We start from the raw sequence: 14736 nt of genomic DNA, 5'->3' as shown, positions 1-14736 counted from the left end.
CAAAATACAACAGCAGAAAAAGTCAGACAGAGCCGGTTTTACACGACACAGAAACCTGATTCCAGATGCTTCTTGTCAGCGCAGAGCTTGTAACTGTGAGAAAAGTTTCAGTTTACTATCAATCTCTCATATTAGAAGAATAAATTTCCTAGAGCTGCCTAGAAGTTCAAACAAATCACTGGCCTCCTTGGGAGATTGGGTCTGGTTTGTTTGTTTAATGCATAGCTCCGTTTTAATCAACCCTGTTATTTGACCTTGCCCACAACTAACATTTTCATCATATCCTAACTTTGCACACAGGAAAGATGCTACTAATTGATGTCATCCTGCAGGCGATTTGTCTGCAAAACAGGTCTGTGCCATGTAAATGTTTACAAGTAATACTCCTAATAAAGTTAAAAGGGAAAGCCTTGTGATCACACAGTAAACCTCGTGAAAGAAATTGTGGGTGGTGGTAGGAAAATATGCTAGTTTACCAGATTCCCAGCCATATTCTCACATGATTTGACTGCATTCCTGTCTACCAAAAAGTATTTTTGGCTCCTGGGCTTTAAGCTATTTAACATATAAAACTATGTTTCTTTGAATGTGCTTGCCAACCTACTCTAATTAGCCTATATTAAAACTGTAGGCTAGACGTGGCGTGTTGATGGTACGATATTACACAGCAGTCAAGTTTTAAAACCAGAGATGGGTGCTAGCAGAAGTTTCTCTGCCTTTTCTGTTCCAGTGGTTTTGGATATCTTGCATATTCTGAGAGTAACCTTTTAAGTTATAACCAAGACAAAGCCTGCTAAAGCCAAGCAGAAGCAAAAAAGAGCAGGTCACTATCTTGTCCTCACTTGGAGACCTGATTCTGAGCATTTTTTTTTCTATTCCAGAAGGAGTGAGTGAAGCACATAATGAAATATATGACCTTCTAATTTGTCCTGCAATATTCTAGATGTTGCTGTTGACTACAGCCACTCCCTCAAGGAGCACTGAAAGCATACATTTTATTTAGCCTACCAGCAACTGTGCTGTGTTTGAACCTTTTTAAGCTCTTTGTACATGCAACTCCTAAACAAAGTCGCTATTTAAGGGTGGTACTTGCACAAGATACTGCTTGACACGGTACTGATGAAACCTAGATCATTCAAAAGAGCTTCCAGGATGGCAGCAATATAGCTGAGGCGTCTTTCCAAAAATATTCAGAACTGGTTTGCTTTTCCTGCCTGTGTGCTTAATTTTTAATATTATGGTCTGGTTTATGCCAAGGGTTTGTTGCAGGGGTGGGGGTTTGATTTTATATTTCTTGTATTTCTATAACATTGCAAATAATACAATCATCAAGCTCATATATCATGTTTCTTCTCAAATTACTTGTAGAAGTAATTTCCCAGAATGCCACTGCAGGGATTGTTCTTGGTTGTTATGAGGTATCTTTTACTTTCATAAATTTTTTTCTAGAAAAAACAAGTCTACTGCTGGAGAACGCCACACTAGGCAAGAATTAATTTCTTTAAGAAAGGACAATGATGTATGAGGGCAAATGAAGTTAATACAACTTGCTGGTGAAAGATGTTTGTCTATTGGGTGTCTTATATAGTAAAATGAAGAATCAGTAGTTCATTAGTACTGAATACTAAATACAAAATAGTTGTTTCTTGTACCCATGAAAAGCTGTTTAGCATTAAAAAACAGAATGCAACATTTATGATTATGTAATTATATAGAGCATTAGAAATTATGCACATCACACACTTGGATGAGCAGAGATTTCGCAGAATTACTTGTTCAAAATAATTTGGCAAATGGTTCACGTGAGCTGTTTTAGCTTACATACTAGTCAGGAACTGTCTTCTGTTTCAGCTGCTTTGATAAATAACTACAAATCACACACTATAGATTCTGTTCCCCAGCTTTCCAAAATGGCTGTGTGAACCCACGCATATATTCACAAAGTTCAATTATTGACACACATTTGTTTAAAAATGCATACTTCAGCTGCACAGAATTTTCATCTCAGCTATCTCAGAATTTCGCTTTTGGTCCTGGTGAGCAAAATTACTGTACATACACTGAAATAGCAGGGACTTTAGCATTGCTTGACTAGAAGCAGTCAAGCTTATGCAAGTGCCAACCAGCTGTGAAGTGGAGCTCCTTGGTGAGGTATGTTCTTCTTTTTGGGTTATTTGCGCAGCTACACTCTGCCACCACTGGGCACACCATGCGGAGAGCTCCAGAGCCGGGGGACGATGGGAGAGGTGAGACATGGGGGACATGTCTCTGCTGCACAGCACTCGGGCTGCTCTTCACCACTGGAGGAAGCAGGAAGGTGGCGACGTCTTTGATAACCGCAGGAGGCGTGTGCTTTGCAGGTACCATGACAGAGGAGGGCAGTGGGAAACAGGGGTTAATGGGAGAACAGATGTGCTCGATAGACCCACTTTCATACACAACTGAATTAATCCTGCCTTAGAGGTACAAACGTGCTTGACATAATTCAGGTAAACACTGAGCTACTTAGTTTTTTAGTATATCCTGAGGACTTTCACATTTCTATTTAAAGCTAAATGATTACTTCAGTAATTTTTTCAGTCTCAGAGCTGAGGAAATAAAAGGAAAGCCCACCATATTTGAGGAATAAAGGTGATCAATTAGTCACATTCTGCTATGACTGCATCTGCGATTTCTGCTTTGCTGGGAGGCGATTTTTACCAGTGTGTAAAAATTTATGAATTCATGACATCTATATAATCTGTTTTTCTCTACTCCTTGAATTAATGGATGTGGTGGGTTGACCCTGGCTGGAGGCCAGGTGCCCACCAGAGCCGCTCTCTCACTCCCCTCGTTCATTAGACAGGGGAGAAAAGGTGTAATGAAACGCTTGTGGGTCGAGATAAGGACAGGGAGAGATCACTCACTAATTGTCGTCACGAGCAAAACAGACTGAACTTAGAGAGGGAATTCATCTGATTTATTACTAGGCAAAACAGAGTAGAGGAATGAGAAAATAAAATCAACTCTTAAAACACCTCCCCCCACCCCTCCCATCTTCCCGGGCTCAACTTCACTCCCGGCTTCAACCTTGCCCCCCCTCAGCGGCACAGGGGGACGGGGAATGGGGGTTACGGTCAGTTCATCACATGTTGTTTCTGCCGCTCCTTCATCCTCAGGGGGAGGACTCCTCTCATCCTTCCCCTGCTCCAGCATGGAGTCCCTCCCACAGGGTGCAGACCTTCAGGAGCAAACTGCTCCAGCGTGGGGTCCCCCACGGGGTCACAAGTCCTGCCAGCAAACCTGCCCTGGCGTGGGCTCCCCTCTGCACGGGTCCACAGGTCTTGCCAGGAACTTGCTCCAACATGGGCTTCCCACGGGCCACAGCCTCCTTCAGGTGCCTCCACCTGCTCTGGCACGGGGTCCTCCACGGGCTGAAGGTGGGATCTCTACACCCCCTCATCCTTCCTCCATGGGCTGCAGGGGACAGCCTGCCTCACCATGGTCTTCACCACAGGCTGCAGGGGGATCTCTGCTCTGGTGTCTGGAGCGCCTCCTCCCCCTCCTTCTGCACTGACCTTGGTGTCTGCAGAGTTTCTTACATCGTCTCACTCCTCTCTCCAGCTGCAAAAGCTCTCTCTAAGTCTTTCTTTTTTCCTTCTTAAATATGTTATCACAGAGGCGCTGATTGGCTTGGCCTTGGCGAGCAGCGGGTCCGTCTTGGAGCCGGCTGGCATTGGCTCTGTCAGACACAGGGGAAGCTTCTAGCAGCTTCTCACAGAAGCCACCCCTGTAGCCCCCCCGCTACCAAAACCTTGCCACGCAAATCCAACACAATGGAAAATGTAAAAATTACAGCAGAAATTTGCACCATTTCAAATACAAATTCAAATACTCATTAATCAGTCAGTTTAACATGAAGTGAAGCAACTAAGGTTCACAATGTGCTCTGGAGGGACAAAAACTGCTGCTGGGTGACCCAAATCCAAAGCTTGGGAAAGGGAAGCTCAGGTACTGGACATACAACACCAGCTAAGCCTCATCCCATGGAAACTGACAGAGCTCTCTGGGCCTACAGATGCGCAGTTGCTCATTGCAGAAGTATCAGACATTAATTTTTTAGATTGCTACTTTAGCTCAAATCTAGTGGAAGTCAGATTCCTCACTGGTGACTTCTGTATCCAAAAAGATTTTAGATTTTAGGGGATTTTTCTCTTAATCTGGAAAAGTAGCTGTGAATGCAGAAAGTGCAAAGATGCAATTTACTCAGCAATAATGAGAAATAAAGAACATTTGCTCAGGCATTGCACTATCCTAATGTGTGTGTACGTATGATTCAGATTTTAGGTGGTTTGAATCGCTTTCTAAAATGGCTGTTACGTGTCTCCATTGACCACAGAGAGAGATTTTGAGGATCAGATTCTATCTTAGGCAACAAAACGTACAGAAAGTTTACTCCTCTGCTCAGGGCATCATTCCCAATCGGTAGGGCAGTCATCCTCACCCCCCAGTAAAACAGCACAGCTCTGTACCACCACACACCCACTGTGTCTGCAGATGTCCCCGCTGCCAGACGTATGCGCAGGCTCCCCTCCTGCAGATCCCTCTGCACAGCTCCAAGAATTGCCCTCTCCCTCCTCTTTCCTGAAGGAAATGCTGGAAGACTGATTTGCATCTTGGCTGGTGTGTGGCAATTAACTAACACAGTTTTCTGGCTTGTTGGAATATTCCACCTTTATGTAGGTAACATGTACTGAAAAAGGAGAATGAGATGTCAAACACATACTCTTTATAAGATAAAATTGAACAGTCATATGATGACGCAATGGGACTACCACAGTGCTAGATATGCACTTCTATTTATAGGGCTATGGGGTTAATCAGTGTACTTATTTTCCTACTATTCTTTTTTTCAAATATCTAAGTATAGGCATGCAAAATGACATCAACACTGTACTGACAGAAAGACACCAAACTCTGGAAAAAGACAAATGTGTGTTACATGTTCTTTTTTTCCTGTTGTTTGCATTCATTTTTATTCCAGAAAAGTAGAAACAAGTGCAGAATATATACTGTGGAGTAAAGCACCCTGAAGGCATTTATACAAACCCATCCCCTTACGTTCATTGCACTAAGCAAATGGAAAGATGAGATTCCTCAACGAATGCAAAACAAGAGGCAGAAACATAATCTCATCTTTTCTCAGCAAGCAGGCAAATCTCTTGCGCCATTCTCTAGTGCTGGAATTAATCAGCTACTGAATAATGTGTTCAGACTGCTTGGTGAGAGGATTCTGAGTTAGAAAGCCCTTAAGAAGCTACTCTGCAAGTGGATGAAGGAAAGGAAAGACGATATGGGGCATGCTGTACACCAGTTCAAGGCTCTCTTTTGGAAGAATTGGCTCTGCCGTGTGAGGCAACCGGTGAGTTTTTGGAAATGATAAAGAAAGGAATATTTTAAATCATCTTTTAATATCTGTTGGGAAGAGTGTATCTATCTGTCTTGATTTTCCTTTTTCACTGCATATTGTTAAAGATAGGCTGGCTGCAAGTGGTTCTTGTTTTGCCTTTTTTTGAAAACACAAGTAGAGAACAACAGTGTGTTTTAACTCTAAAATGGCTGAACACAGCAATGCTCCCCAATTTGCACATGAGATAGGAAATCTCATAAAAGTTTTGAAGAGCTACAGCTTATCTTTTAATTATCATTAGATACTACCAGTGCTTGTAGCAGTGGCGAGGATGAACATCAATTGCCTTTACATTATAGGTAATCGTTGGTAATGTAAGAAAGCTTGCACAGTTGAGATCAAAATTAAGATATGGAGAATGCAAGGACTGTACATTAGCATTGTATACACTTCTAAATTTCCTTTCATGTCCACTCTACAAAGCCTAATTTAACCTTTCAAATTCCAATATGCAGAAGAATGTGGCAGCTACTTCAACAGCAGTCAAAATTAAAATAATACTCAGATATAAGGTGAGATATCATTGTTCACTTTCATTGTGATTGATGTGATTTTTTTAAATTTAAGATAGAAGGAAAAGAATTCTCTCAAGTGAGATAACATATTTGTGGAAAAATGTGTCACTACAATTGGTAGTTTCTCATTGATTTCCCTTGTCTGTGATGATCTGGCGATTTGCAATGAAGCATGTTGACTGCTTCGGATAGGATTACCTCGATTAAACAAACATATAGGCTTTAATTTCAGTTATATTTCACTTAAAGATGTGATTTAGAGAGAGAATTTCTTCTCTAAATGATTTCAAGTGATGCTTTTTAATATGAAAGAGATTTTTTGGGGAGGGATACTGTTGGTTATATTCTTCTCCATTCCTGAACAGTTCTGTAAGCTCCCTGTTCCTTGTACTTCAATTGGTGTGCATTAAGTGGCTTGTCAGTATCTCCTGTTCTCCTCCATGCTGACCTATTTCTCTTCTTGCTCTGTCTGGTTTTCTCTTTGAGGGACAAAAATCTTAATTCATTTAAGTTTTAAGTTCACCTTATTGGTACTTTTCCTGAATAGAGAGCTCACTGAGATGCAGACTTCCTTAAACCGGGATTTACTATGAATGACCCAAAGCAAACTCAATTCTGACTGTCCATAGCCAGGAGCTGCCCTGGGGAATTTGCAAAAACTCTTTATGTTCTCATTGTGTGAACACTGAGCCATGAAGGCACTCCATTTGCAGTTACACAAGCAGAAATCCAGGGGGATCGTCCACCTATGCAAAGGGCAGGTCAGATCGTTGTGAATCTGGAGACAGATGCACCTCCTGAAAGATCTGGTGTGCTTCAGCTCTGTATTATATCTGTAGAAGGTGATTGTCTTCTCATGGTTATTTATCAGCATTTAGGGCTAGAACACAAGTGTGGTTGGTTGCACTAATGATATGTCATGAGTGTCATGTGGCATTAGTTGATATCACACAGTGAAGGGTAAAGGGGCTGTGAAAGATGCAAGTGTTCTGTAAAGAGTAGGTGTTTTGATTGAAATTCAGGCTGGCTTCAGCACCTCATTAACATGGTTCCAAAGCAGCACAGGATAATATGTACATTTGGACACCAGCTGGAGTTTGAAATTGAAGTCGTATAGAGGATGCCTTCTCATTTCTTCGTTTTCAGAAGATTTTGCTTCTGAGCTATAAATTCTGGAAGCTCAGGAGATACACACTGCCAGGCAACTGTATTACTTAAGTTTTCTATCACTGATTTCTTAGCTATTGTTTATGTAGTATTTATTACCATCCACATTTGCAGATAGGTAAAAGATGAAACATGATTCCCAAATTCCCTTGTTCTGATGCTCCAATTTAGAGGAGAATTGGAATTATAATCATGTTGTGAAATGCTTGGAGTGTGTAGTTGCTAATACGGCTATTAGAAGACTACAGCAATGTGGACAATGGGATTAATTCTTAATATTCCTAGGTTCTCTGTGATTGCTATTATCAACATCCAGATGCCTGGTACTCTAACAAAGAACAGCATAAGCACATTAGACTGAGAAGTCTACATCTGATAAACCATTAATGCATACTGAAATTCCAGACATAAATGGAAAATGGGGAAATTATTTGTTTTCCTAAAACCTTCTAAACAACAGAAGTTATTCTAATAGGCCTATACTTGCTTGGCTCATTGGTATTCTCCAGTTGTGAATTTGACATATTTATTAAACTTTTAATTTTATAGATTTACCAAAATCATTGCTATTTACCCTATTCTTTAGGTGCAATGAGGTTTCTCATTTGAATGGCAACAACCAAGGAGAATGCAGCCCAGAATGAGAGTAACAATTGTTTACAGCTTTTATCATTTCATTAGGTGCCTTTCTCCCCCAGTGCCAACGCTAGTGGCATTGAGCGATATCCACTTTGATCCCTAGGTTTGTGCAAAACCCAAAATAAATGTAGAGAATTTGCCCATTTTAAAAAATGCTGCTGTTGTATTTTTGTATTTTAAGAATCTTTGGCTCATTTGTCCCAGATTTGGAATAATAACCCTTCCCTGCATGCCAGATTTTTGGATATTGTGACTAAGCAAATTAATTTTGGAAGAGCTTAAACCAGAGGAGAGTTCTCAAATATAATTGTTCTGTACCTGCTATGTTACAACCTGTATGACTTTTCTAATCACAGAACATTCTTGTGTTTCTAACCAGCTGACACTCAGCTATACCTATAAATGGGTTATTTCTTCCCCTTTCTCTGTTTTGCTTTCTACATACCATCTGATAATCAAGCAGCAATTCTCTGTGAGTCAAACTCTTGAAGTTCAAAATATTTCTAAAATGTAATTTCAGACAAAATCCCAGGAACAGGCCAAAACCAATTAACTAAAGTCTACCTGAAATAAATGAACTTCCTTGTCTGCATCCAAAGTTCATGGAAACCTACTCAAAGTTTTAGGCCAAGTGTTGTATCACATCCCAGGAAAGTTGCAAGAGTGGGCCCCTGTTGACCTGCTATGGTATACCAAAGGGAGTGTCAGTGGAGAAAATAAAAATAATTTCACAGGTATCTTAAATATAAATCATTGGTCCTTAATGCAGCCTAACAGGAGAAATGGTAAGAAAAAAGGTCTACAATCAGGATATTTCTATATTTGTTTGGGTAAACTAATCTAGATTTTGAAGTCAGAAGCTTGCCTTATTCTGAATTGATGAGAAATTTGTTTCTCCATTAGTAGGGCTTTATTTTGTCTCAGTTAATGGGAAACACAGTATGTTTTCTGCTTTTCTGTTGTGATAAGCAAGTAGAATCTTTCAGATACCGTAAGTCCTATAAAGCTGTTTGTACAACCTCAGAAGCATCCCACAGTGCTAGTACCATGCTCTTCCTCAATTTTAGTGATAATATAGTGTGGTATTTTTGATCATAGGTCTACTTCTCTGGAGACATTTAATAAGATCTGTTCCATCCCTCTGGGAAAGCCTTCGTAATGATTAAAAGTCTTCAAGTTTATCCCTTCTCTGTAGCACAAATAAATCCCTCTTACCAACATATTTAATCCCCTGCATTTTTTGCTTGAAAACTTCTTACTAATTACAAATAATGTGTTAGATTTCATTGACCAAAGAGGTACTTTCACCAATAAGTGTCCTAATGAAACGTTGCTCCAAATTCACATCATTTTGAGTAAGGCCTAGATTTAGCTCTATACCATAAGACTAGTTTTTTGACTAACAGTTTGGATACTGGTGACTGAGCCAGTAGGTAAAACCATTCCTGTTCTTCCCATATCATGAGTCCTTGTTAAAAATAACCAAGAACCTCAAGGCTTTTTTGTTGGTAGGTAACACCAGTGACTTGTTTTAGCCATTAATCCAGTTCTGGGCTTTAAGACGCAAACCTGCCTGGAATTAGATGTGGTGGCTCCTTACCATGGTTTATTTACACGGCTTTGTGGTTTGTGCTGGTGGTTGTACTGAAAGAGCAAAAAGCTGGCACAGTTACTTTAGTGCCCAGTGCTCACCACTGTGGTTCTGGGTATTGTACAATGGACTGGGAAGCTATTGAGCTAACTGCACATTCCATTTCTTTATTTATGCTTGACCTGCTTGCCAGAGGTAAAGGAAGTCCCTGGTAAAAGTACAGTGCAGTAGGGAAGATAGAGAACAGAAGAGCAGGCTTGAAATCAGAAGACTTTGGTTAGTCCACAAGTTCCCCAGAGATGGTCCCCATGATGCAGAATCCCAGGTGGTTTTTCCAGCTTACAGAAAGATGAGTAGGAGCAAAGAAGGGCAGATGCCAGGTAGTTCTATCCTATCTAGGAGGCATTATCAAGTGAATACCTAAATACACCTACAGCTCTGCTTACAGGCATCAGGGTCCTGAGGGCACTGATAAGTCTTAATGGCCCTGACCAGCCTCACCTGGGCCCAGGGCTCTGCCGAAATGGGGCTTCTGAAGCCTTGGCTTTTACCTGAGAAGTCAGAGGAGCATCACTCTCCAGCTCAGCTCTTGTGCTTGGCCTCTGTCTTCCTGGCTTGACTGTGGTCCTGCCTTATCACTGTGACCTTGCCTGAGGATCAGGACTCCTGGTTGAAGCTGGTTGTGATGGTTGGACCTGCCCTGCTCACCTTGTGGGGCCCTGTGGGATGGGTCCCCAGCTGGCGAGGCTGTTGCCTGGCTGGGAGGTGTTACCATGCATGGCTCCCCGTGCCTCAGGGAGCAGCTAGCCCTTGCTGCTCCCTGAAAATTTGAAAGTACTGGGTCTTCCTTTTTTTTTTTTAAGTTGGCTCCTATTGGGTTTGGAGTGTGTTCAGTTTAGATAAATGGCAATTTCCCTATGGTGTAATGGCAGCAGTCAGGGAAGGACAAGGAGGTATGCTGCTGGGCAGGGTTGAGGACAGCAGGCTTCAGGGGGACACAAGGAGTTGCAGCAAGGTGCAGAATGCTGCTAGCTTCTTAGGAGGCTCAGGTGTGGGAAGGCTGGATGTCACTGTCATCACATTGTCAGAGTCACTGTGTTGACCAGAGGGAAATATCTACAAATGGTATAAATAGAAGAATTGAGTGAAAACTGCTTTTGTACTCTGAAAGCAGTGTATTTGGCAGTTAGAAGGATTTTAAATAGAAGTCTTAATTACTGTTTTGTTTTTAATGATCTTATTTTCCCTTAAGTAGTTGTAGAGGGGATTATTTATTTTATTAAAAGATAGATGAATTGTAATGATTTTTTTTCCTAAATTCTGTTTTCTATAGTACTGATGATGTTTTGATTTCCCTTTTCAGGTCCTGTCTCTCACTGAAATACTCTGGCCATGTGTACTTTTCTTGATTCTGGCTGCAATCCGCTTCCAGGAGCCTCCGAAATACAAGGAAAACTGTACGTTTTGTTTCATCTGTGTTCTATTTTGGTTGTTTCTGCTTGTGGAAGTATTTTGAAAATATTGAAGATACCCTAGAAGGGGAAACTTAAATGTAGTGGAGTCAATGGAAAGAATCCTACAGTGGGATTCAGCCTTGTCTAGCTGTGGATCTGAGTAAGTCATATGTGGATGGGAAAGAAATACATAGTTTAAGGTCTGAATTGTTAGACCAGTTTTAGACATCTACTTTGTAGTAAGGTGAATTACTTGGGTTTTAGTTGTACTCCTTTCTTTCTATTGAGTAATGGAGCTTAGATGACTGGCTTAGAGGTAGATAATTATGCAGTAGATATTAACAGTTAGACAAGATGAATCTTACCCCTACCAACTTCCTGGGATTTAGAATGAACACTTTGTAAATAATAAATTCTTCCATTTCCATCAACACTTCAAAACTTGTTATGACTACCTCCACCTTACAAAGTTATTTTTGCTTTTATCCTGTCAAATGTTATCTTCATTCAGAAAAGAATGAGTTTTGATATAGTCTATTCAATTTATTATTCCGTTATTCACAAATGTCAGTAAACTGGGGATAAACCGGGTTTAGCTACATTAGAAACCAATTTGGTAAAACAATTATAGATCTGTAGAGTGAAATATCTGGAGAGAATCTAGCCTGCACTATATTTACTTTAGACTAGCTCTAGTCTGGACCAAGGATGCAATGTATGGTAATGGTTTGAGTACATTAAGCTCAGAGAGCTTTCTACAATGTGAACTGGAGTGTGCTAAGCAAAAATAACTCATCTGCAAATGGCACTGGTCATTCACAACTCAAAATTCATTATTTTATACATCAGGTACAGTTCCTGAGGAATGAAGAATGATTTGACTAACAGTGCAATTTCTAATGGTACATGTCTCAAAAATATTGGCACCTGAATTTAAATAAAATTAGGATTTTTAAATATCACGTACATGTAGTAAATTCCCCATTTCTCCATCTTTCAATTCTGAATATTCAGTAAGAGTGCTCGCCCAAATGGTAGCTTTCTTATCTCCTTCTCATTTCATTCCCTTAATTTTGATGTAATGGTTGCCAAAAGGTAATCCAGAGAAAGAGGGCAATGACCTTTCAAATTAGCTGTTTTAACCAGATAAATGAAGTTAAATAGGAACCCTATAGCTATTCCTTATGTTTCAAAATAAGCAAAAAGTTGCTTTGTATTTTGAAGTTTACATTCTCAGAACTATGGAGAGATATGGATAAATTCCAGAGATACGGAAAAGTTACGGTTTAGACAGTCTTGATGGATGTACATTCTGACATTACTGAATACCAGTTCCTTCATCTCATGAAAGCCTGGAGGAAAAAAGGAAATACTATTTTGTGAGGAAGTCTATATTCTAATCTAGGTCACAAGTCATTTTGGGCAGAGAGGCTAGAAAGCATATGATGTTGCAATGGCATTACTACTGTGAAAATCAGCTTTTCAAAGACTGCTCTCAAGTGTTATACCCTGTTGTCACAGTCTGACATAGAAGTTATTAATTTTCTGTGGTGAATTAGTTGTTCTCAAATGGGACACCTGCCCTCGACACAACTTCATTGTTTGCAGGTGACCAAGCCACTTTCTAGGAGAAGGAAACACAATGTGATGGTACAGGTTTGTAACTGCAATGTCATGGGTTTTAATCCAGCTGCTGCTTGGTTTTAGGTTACTTAGAAGCTCGGGATTTACCAAGTCAGGGCCTCTATCCTTTCATGCGGACCCTCTTCTGTAATGTTGGTTCAAGATGCAAGAATACTAGTTACACAACACAGAAAAACAACCGCTTACGGTAAGTTACATGAATTTGACAGAGCTGTCAGTATCACAGTGCATCTTTTTCAACAGGAACGGTTCTTTCTGTCTTGCAGACAGGTAGAACAGGAGCTTTGTTACTCTATGCTAAAAGTTGCCTTCAGTGTCCTTATGAATGCAAAAGATGTAGGGCCTTAGTGATGCCTCTTCCTAATTTTTGTTTGCCTTTCGGCAAACATTTCATGCTGTTGTTAAATACTGAAAACTCTTTTGGGGGAAAATTGGAGAGGTACCTTGTGATACTCTTGCCCTTCACTGCTGACATGTGAAAGCATACTTTTATCCTTCACTAGAAAGTCTTTTATTACATGAGAGTGAGATTGAGTAACAAAAAATATATCATATATGGATTTAAACTTTGAAGAGTTTAGGAGCATACATGGTGGGAGAAATAAACATAGAAAAGCAAAACGAGGATAGCTCTTGAGTAAGACCCACAAAGAGCCAAAAAGGATTAGCAGAAGCTCTGTAATAAAAAGAACTTGAAAAAGTAGTCTGTAAGTGGACCCTGTCACAGGTTCCCAGAATGCAGAAGAAAAAAGATGAAGTTGAATTTGGGCATTTTCTTTAAGAAAGGTAGTAATTTCACCTATTTCAAAATATTGAAAACAATTGAGATGCAAAGACAATTGTGCAAATTGGCTGAAGGATGTAGTCATAAGCAACCTTTCAAAATATATAACAATAGAGTCAAATTAAGGCGAGCTAATCAGAGTATACGTGTGTATATATGTATGTTTATTCTTAGAAAATTGAGAATATTTACCATAAAAGATCTTAGAGGTTTGAGCCAGGTAAGTGTGCAAGACGATCAAGTTTTTATGGTTTATTCTTGTAGAAGTTTATAGGTAGCAATAAATTTAGCACGCAGAAAATTGGAAAGCTTCAGTATCATGGTAATAGGCCATAATACTTACCGTTTGATCTAGACAGTCTTGTTCTAGTTATTTTGTACATATGGAGAGCTGTTGATTGAGCAAAATAAATCTCTCTTTATGGGCAAACACCTTCTGCATAAAGCAATAATTTGTTAGGAAAATTGAAATCTTAACAGTTTAAGCCACAAATCATTATTAGTCCAGATCTAGTATTACACAAAATATTTATACAGAAATAACAGTATTACAGTAACATACCTAACTAAAAATTCTCCTAATAATAATACAGTTAAAATTTTTACACAACCACTTAGTTTCTACTCCTTTCCCTGGGATTATGCTCACCTTTCCATTGCTAGTGTGGGTGATAAGGTCAGTGGCTGCAGTCTGGTAGGGTTGTTATGGCAAGTCATGATCTGGAGCCCTTCCCCTGGAGGAATGTGATGTTGATGGCTTCTTTTTCACTCTAGGGTGCACTTGGGGTCACTTATATTTGTTAATGTGCTTTTATACCTTGCTTGTTCTCCATTGGTTTGCATCTCTATTATACATCTGAATTTATGTGGTACATCTGAATGCATATCGTATCTTTTAGATGTTAGTACCTGCTCTTTTTTCTTGATACTTATAAATTGGCCTTGTCTGCGTATAGTTCTACATTTTAACTGACCATTAGTGAGTTGTTCATAGCTATGGGGTCCTCAGTGCCAGCCTGTGCCCCATCTCTTATCATCCCGGACCTGTACTCCAGTACAGTGCATCCTGTGTCCCCACTTCTCAAGGCCTCTACCATTACACTGGGCCCATGTTCCTCTGCACTGCTTTGCTATGTTAATCATAAATATGTCATTTTTGTATTGAGTGATCACTTGTTACTACTACCTGTTTAAAACTATGGTGGTATTATACCATGACAAGTAAAAGTAAAGCAAATAGCCATCTGACCAGAAAAAAAAAATTAAAAAAAATTAATACTAAACCAAGTAAAAAAACAAAACTGCAGGCACATTAAGACAAGGTCAGACAAAGCAAAGGTGGCAAGCCTCTGAGCCATGGTCTTGCAAACTCCATACAAAACCTGTAGCCTGTTACTTGCAATGACAATGCTATATTACTGGATTATAGAGTTACAATAGCTGTTGGTCTTTTTAAAAAATTGTTTCCTAAAAGTATAATTTTAATTTATATC

At 39.8% G+C, this 14736-nt stretch overlaps 1 protein-coding gene across 1 annotated transcript in view; it reads left to right on the top strand.

Annotated features, from left to right (window-relative positions):
- The first annotated feature begins 5329 nt into the window (after nucleotides 1–5329).
- Nucleotides 5330–14736, top strand: part of ABCA13 (ATP binding cassette subfamily A member 13) — a 199117-nt gene continuing 189710 nt past the window's right edge. Inside the window, exons 1-3 of the mRNA XM_054817845.1 lie at nucleotides 5330–5401; nucleotides 10725–10818; nucleotides 12523–12646. Of these exons, the coding sequence (XP_054673820.1) occupies nucleotides 5333–5401; nucleotides 10725–10818; nucleotides 12523–12646 (287 nt within the window). The 5' untranslated portion in view covers nucleotides 5330–5332. The remainder of the gene's footprint in view (nucleotides 5402–10724; nucleotides 10819–12522; nucleotides 12647–14736) is intronic.

Source organism: Grus americana, chromosome 2 (assembly GCF_028858705.1).
Source record: "Grus americana isolate bGruAme1 chromosome 2, bGruAme1.mat, whole genome shotgun sequence".
Classification (NCBI taxonomy): Eukaryota; Metazoa; Chordata; class Aves; order Gruiformes; family Gruidae; genus Grus; species Grus americana.
This window is presented reverse-complemented; position numbering and strand designations above follow the sequence as displayed.